General features: G+C 48.1%; 1 protein-coding gene across 1 annotated transcript; it reads left to right on the top strand.

The window, feature by feature from the left end:
* The first annotated feature begins 701 nt into the window (after positions 1-701).
* Positions 702-1640, top strand: LOC140640965 (olfactory receptor 13J1-like). The gene has a single exon (XM_072840309.1). The coding sequence runs from the start codon at positions 702-704 to the stop codon at positions 1638-1640; it is 939 nt and encodes a 312-aa protein (XP_072696410.1).
* Positions 1641-7251: the final 5611 nt, after the last annotated feature.

Raw genomic sequence — 7251 nt, 5'->3', positions numbered from 1 at the left:
CTGATACACATTAAGATTGGAAGACCTCCGGATTTTTCCCAAACTGTTAGTAGAACACTTATCTGCTGTAGGGGCACCTGGGTGACTCTTGGTTTCAGCTCAGGTCATGATCTCAGGGTCATGATCTCAAACCCTGAACTTTGCCAAGCGCTGCATCTGGCTACGCTCAACAGGGAGTCTGATAGAGATTCTCTCTCTCTCCACCGCCCCTTAGTCTCTCCTCCACTTGTGGACGCACACAACACACACTCTCTCTCTCTCAAATAAATTAAAAAAAATTTTTTTTGCTATAGATCAATGTAAAAAGACCATGGTTAAGTAACTTTGGGAATTACATGCCCTACACCACTTTTGGAAAGTCACAAATTACACTGGCAGACAAGGCTCTGAGAAGTCTTGCAGTAAATGGCTTTATTTTCTATTAATTTAGTGTTGTCTCAAATTATTTTTTCAGATTGCCTACTAACATTTCTATTAACACTCTCTTAGGGAAATGTTGATCCAGATCAATGTTTACTTTTCACATGGATGAATTGCAGCCTAGAGGTGCACAGATTGCCCAAATTCAAGGGCAGAGTGTGTGTAACAGCTGAAAAAGGCCCCAGCAACATACCTCAACCCAAAAGAGGCTCTGTGGATTCTCCACCACCCCGCACTCTCTTCCCCTTTATCCCAGCTATATGTCTCCTGAGCACTGCAATATGGAGTTGGTCAATAGGACAGAGATCTTTGAGTTCTTTCTGAAAGGATTTTCTGGCTACCCAGCCCTGGAGCACCTGCTCTTCCCTCTGTGCTCAGCCATGTACCTGGTGACCCTGCTGGGGAACACAGCCATCGTGGCAGTGAGTGTCCTCGATGTCCACCTACACACGCCCATGTACTTCTTCCTGGGCAACCTCTCCATCCTGGACATCTGCTACACATCTACCTTTGTGCCTCTGATGCTGGTCCACCTCCTGTCAGCCCAGAAGACCATCTCTTTTGTTGGCTGTGCAATCCAGATGTGTCTGAGCCTAGCCACAGGCTCCACAGAGTGTCTACTTCTTGCCATCATGGCCTACGATCGCTACCTGGCCATTTGCCGGCCACTCAGGTATCCCGTGCTCATGAGCCACCGGCTCTGCTTGTTGCTGGCAGGAGCCGCCTGGGGACTCTGTCTTGTCAAGTCAATGACTGAGACTGTCATTGCCATGAGGTTGCCTTTCTGTGGCCACCGCATGGTTAGTCACTTCACCTGTGAGATCCTGGCAGTGCTGAAGCTGGCATGCAGTGACACATCAGTCAGTGAAGTCTTCCTGCTGGTGGGTGCCATTCTGCTGCTGCCTATACCCCTGGCATTCATCTGCCTGTCCTACACACTTATCCTGGCCACCATCCTGAGAGTGCCCTCAGCAGCTGGGCGTCGCAAAGCCTTCTCCACCTGCTCAGCACACCTGGCTGTGGTGATGCTGTTCTACGGCACCGTCATATTCATGTACATGAAACCCAAGAGCAAGGAGGCCCACATCTCTGATGAGGTCTTCACAGTCCTCTATGCTGTTGTCACACCTATGCTGAACCCTGTCATCTACAGCTTGAGGAACAAGGAGGTAAAGGAGGCTGCCAGGAAAGTATGGTGTAGGAGTTGGACATCCAAGTGAGGGAGGTCTGGACTCTTCAGGTTAGTAGGTGAGGGCTTCGTATGTCTATGGTGAGGACAGGTAGGGCACAGGGCTGAGTCTGGAATCTTCACCCCAGTGAGGTGGCACCAAGTCCCCCTGATGCTGCCACAGAATTGCTCACAAAGCACCGCTTGGCTCCTTCCCTGGCATCGCCCTGGTCAGCTCTCAGCCTCACTGCCTGAAACTTTACACCAGCTCTTGCCTGGCCTCAAGACTGCACTCTTAGTAGTCCTTCTGCTCTATCCTCCCTGGGGCATCCAGAGGGACCTTTTTTGAAAACCACTTCCTCTCCTGACTAAAGCCCCCAAATGGCTCCCCCTGCTCTCAGGACAAAGTATAAGCTCCTCAGTGGGGGCATTCGAGGCCCTCACAAGCTGGCCCTGCTGGTCCTGACTAACCCCCAGGCAGAGTTCTTCCTGCTTTATTTTCAGTGTTACTATAAGAGCAGGGAGGTTCAGAATCTACTCTGTCCCAAGGTCCAGACCTACCCAACCCTAGGCCCCCCATAGGTTTTGCAAATAAATACATGAACACATCAGTAGAGGGGGGATAGGAGCAGAGCCTGGGGTCTTCCCTGAATCTGAGCAGAGCTGAGACAGGGTTCAAAGATGACAGGTATGGCCTGGTGCCCCAGGAGGTGACAGGAGAGGCAGTGATGAAGCCCAGAGTCCATGATTTCCAGAGTGGTCCAGCCATCAAAGTACCAACCACCCTGAGCAGCCCGGGGCCTATGTTCCCAATGTCTGTCTTGAGCAGCAACAGCAGCTGTTGCCATACCTTCCAGCCCAGCATCCAGGCCTCACCTGGCTCTGGGGAGACTTGCTCTACCCTTCCTTACCTCATCACAGGGATCCTGCCAGAGCTGCCCCTGCCTCGTGCTCAGCCTCTTCCCAGCTTTCCTTTCTGACAACTCAGTGAGCACATGGTGGAAATGGATGCAGATTCAGATATCTCCATTCCTTGCCCACCCCCACCCCCACCTCAGTGGCACCAACTATATGATGCGGAAGCTGGCCTGGGCCTCCAAGAAGCAGTCCAGCTCTCCTGCCCCCTGCTAGAGGGAAGCACAGTCTTTGCTAGAACCCTAGTTCCCCTCTAGTCCCTCTTTCTGCTTCACATGTTGGTTGGAAGAGGCACAGAGGAGAGAAACACAGCCTTCTGCCTGAAGCCCCACATTCTCTGACCACGCCAGAATGAAGGCTGCCCGCCAACAGGTCCAGCTCTGATGCCATGGGAGGAGTTTGGATGTTATCATGTGGGCACCGGGGTTTACAATCACATTTTAGACAGATCACTGATTAGATACCATTTTTCACCCATGAAATTGGTGAAGAATTTTTCTAATACCTTATCGGTAATGAAGGTGCAGTGAAGAAGTGATGTCATACGCTGCGGGTGGGGATGGGAATAAGTTAATACACATTTCCTGAAAAGTCAGTTGACAGTATGAATCAAAAGACTTAAAAATTGCTACACTCTATGACTTAACACATCTACTTCTAAGAATTAGTCTAATATGATCAGTAGAGGCACAAAGATTTACAAATAAGAATACATATAAGGACATTAATCATCATATTGTTTATAGTAACAAAAAGTTGTAAGAATCTTAACATCCAATCATAGAAGAATGTCCAAATAAATATTGGTGGTGTCCAATAATAGAATGTGATATAGCCTTCAAAAAATTCTTATTTTTTGAAGAATATTTATTTATTTTTTAAAATTTTTATTTTATTTTATTTTATCTTTTAATACTAAATTTATTTTTTATTGGTGTTCAATTTGCCAACATACAGAATAACACCCAGTACTCATCCCGTCAAGTGCCCCCCTCAGTGCCCGTCATCCATTCACCCCCACCCCTCGCCCTCCTCCCCTTCCACCACCCCTAGTTCGTTTCCCAGAATCAGGAGAGTCTTTAGGTTCTGTCTCCCTTTCTGATATTTCCTACCCATTTCTTCTCCCTTACTTTCTATTATTTATTTTCCTTTATTTATATTATTATTATATTCCCCAAATGAATGAGAACATATTTTATTTATTTATTCATAGAGACACAGAAAGAGAGAGACAGAGACACAGACAGAGGGAGAAGCAGGCTCCATGCAGGGAGCCCAACATGGGACTCCATCCCGGGTCCCCAGGATCACACCCTGGGCTGCAGGCGGCGCTAAACTGCTGCGCCACCGGGGCTGCCCTGAAGAATATTTAATATGAGAAATGCTCGCAATGTAATTATAGTAGGAAAAAGCGGAATTCATAACTTTGCACTCAGATGATCCCAATGTTATTTTTTAAAGTATTTTCGTTATGGATTTGTGAATTAGCATAAATGCAAAAAATCCTGGGAAACTATGACAAAATATTAAGAGCTGTTTCCACCAGGTGGTGGGATTAAATAGGATTGCTAGTTAGAGCCGATCATTTTCTTATTTAACTAATTCCAATATTTATAACATGAATGTGACTTTGAACTTAAAAATAAAGTGATGCATTTTTAAGAAACAGAAGATCAGGGGATCCCTGGGTGGCTCAGTGGTTTAGCGCCTGCCTTTGGCCCAGGGCATGATCCTGGAGTCCCGGGATCGAGTCCCACATCAGGCTCCCTGCAGAGCCTGCTTCTCCCTCCTCCTGTGTCTCTGCCCCTCTCTCTCTCTATGTCTATCATAAATAAATAAATAAATCTTTTTTTTAAAAAAGAAATAAACGGAAGATCACCTGGCTCCAGAATAGAGCACTAATGAGAAGGCCTCCAGCCCGGGGGGTGGTGGGGGGAGATTGGTAGCAGGAAGTAAGGGAGCTGTTGCTGTCACCCAGGCTCTCACAGTGGGGATAGGAGTAAGTCAGGGGCAGCCTGACCAGGTAGGGAACCACACAGGGTGAGGGCAGCTGAGAAATACTTGGGATATACAGATGACTGCAGAGCTGGGAGACAGAGACAGAGGCCTGTGGGTTGCAGGCTGGGTTTCTGGCTTATTTGGGTGGACAGGGCTGCAGCCCCCTAAGACAGAGATGGAGACGATGAGAGACGCAGGGAGATGGTGTTGAGTTCCAGGCATCCACGGGTGGTGGCAAGAGGGTACTGTTCTATGAGCATGGAGAAAACAAGTAGGAACAGTCTTTGGATGGGAAGGAAACCTGTAGAGACCTATGTACTGGACTGAACCCCTGATTTAATGTCCCTCACAAGTGCATGAGGCCTCTCCTTTGAGCAACGGACTCTCCGAAACTTTCATGAGTCCCAATCCTCACAACATTCCGGAATGAAGACACCCTATGGCAGGGGGCCACACACTCCAATCCTCGGATCCAAGGGGCAAGATGGCAATGAGACCCGATCAGATTCCATCCGGTGTCTGTCCTGTGCCCACTTCACCGCAGCCAGGCCCTCCTGGGGAAGCACAAGAGTCCTGGGGTCTCCAAGCCCCACAGCTGCCAAACCCACCAACTTGTGTAGTTTGAACTTTAAATTGGGCAGGGACTGCAAGGCTCCCCAGGGCATGGAGCAGAGAGCTATGTGGCAGGGGACCAGGAAGCTGGTCCTCGAAGCTTTGGCCCTGGCTCATCCCAGCACAGTATGTTTGCTGGTAATGAGCTCAGCACTTGTCTGCTCTGCTCTCCCAAGCCCTGGGTCAGCCCACCTGGCAGCCTGCTCCAGCTACCTGCATGTGCTAAAGCCATGGGGCTATAGGTATGATGAGGTAAGGACAATCCATATAGCATGAGGACCATTCTCATGAAATCTTTTTTAAACATATGAATAAACCAGAATATTTGCTTGTGAAAAAGGACATGATACTTGCAATAGTGGCTACCACTTACTGATTACTTACCATGTGCCAGCCTCTGCTAAGAGCTCTGCATACCTCATCTCACTGGATCTTCAAGATCATCCCACAAGGAAACACTATACTCATCTCCACTTTACAGGTAAGGGAGGCAAGGCTGAGAAAACTGCTAGCAAGTGGCAGGTCTGGGACCTGAGCCCTGGTGGGTCTGACTCCAAAGCCTGCACTCACCTGCTCTGCCATCCAGCGAGGAAGTGGTCAAGCAGGAATCCTAGATCCAGGCATGTCAGGGAAATTGTAACAGAAGCTTCGGTCCTTTTATGTCCATCACCTTTATTTTTAAATAATTTGTGAAGCCTAAAATAAAATATTAAATGGTTCAAACTAGATTTGCCAGCCAGTGAAATTGATATAATATTTACCTTGCAAAGTAACCCTGGGTCTGTCAGACCTCAGGGTTGGAAGTTGCTAGATAGAATGAGGAAATGTTTCAGAGGTTACAGGGTACTAGGGGTCACCTAACTGAGTAGTTCCATTCACAGGAGAAATTTAACCAAGTTCATACAGCAGAATCAGAACAGAGGCAACAGAATCAAAGCTGGATCCCTCACCCCTGTCCCAGGGCTCTCAGTCCTGGTTCATGGCACCACACTGCTTCTCAGGAAGTCTAAATTGGGGTGTGGAATTCGACAATTATTCTCAGAGACACCTGGTTTGCAATCTCTCCATGGATCTGATTTTCCAGGACATGACAAAGTGTGAGACCTTGACAGATAGATGCAAGAGTGGTTTTCTGAGTGTATTGTGAAACAATACCATACCTAAATATTCAGCAAATTTCAGGCTGTCCTCCTCGTGGCATGTGGTAGGATTATACAGAGCCAATGGAGTGTGGGCAGATGTGACACATGTCCCTTCTGGGGCAGAGCATGTAACTGCTGATGTGAATGCCTACTGTGTTCTTCCCCAGCCAGAACAACTGGCAATGTCTGAATGGTGGAGCCTCCATCAGCCAGGGTCTCTGAGGAGGACAACATGGAACAGAGCCCCCTAGAAAGCTATAAAGGACATGGAGCATGAGAAAGAAATAAACCTTTGTCATGGTAAGCCATTTAGATTATGTGTGTTACCGCAGCAAAACCTAGCTCATCTTAACTGATACACCCAGGTAATGGCAGCTGCTCCCTGATGCCCCATCCTGTACCCATGGTGCAGAGTCAAAGCTGTCTGTGAGCTGGATGCATGGTATCTTCTAGACACAGACTTATTTCAGGACATAAACCTGTGGCTCCATGAGCTGGTTCTAATTTCCATAAATGTGTTATGACCAGACTCTTAAATTGTGAGAAGACCCACAATGGAGGCTCCACCATTCAGGCTACTCTCTGATGTAGCTCTTCAGAAACAGCAGCTGCCAAGGCAGGGAGAAGACTGGCACGCCCAACACTCTTAGCTGCATCCTCTGTTGCTGTATGTGTGCTGGTGGAGGAGATGATCTCAAGGTGAGACATCTGGGACCAGGATTTGGGGCAGCGGAATAGCACCAGATCTCAAATGGCGATCACCAGCAGCTCTCCTGGGTGCAGGCCCTGGAGGGCAGCAGTGGTGGATTGGATGTGACCCTTTGATTAAGATAGCTCACAGTCTATGGAGAGAGAGACCACACACTACAATGCAAGGCAGAATGCAATTAGCCTGAGCTTAAAGCCGTGAGCATCACATCGTATTGTTGGCATAGTCAGCTCTCTGAAGGCATCTGAGCAGGCTGTGCAGAGGAGGGATGTGAGAGCCAAGCCTCG

The sequence above is a fragment of the Canis lupus genome, chromosome 10, assembly GCF_048164855.1.
Source record: "Canis lupus baileyi chromosome 10, mCanLup2.hap1, whole genome shotgun sequence".
Taxonomy (NCBI): Eukaryota; Metazoa; Chordata; class Mammalia; order Carnivora; family Canidae; genus Canis; species Canis lupus.
Note: the sequence above shows the minus strand (reverse complement) of the source record. Positions and strands in the feature narration are given on the sequence as shown.

Bases quoted from the DNA above. Each gene is read 5' to 3' on its own strand.
- LOC140640965 (XM_072840309.1), top strand. From the start codon at position 702: ATGGAGTTGGTCAATAGGACAGAGATCTTTGAGTTCTTTCTGAAAGGA.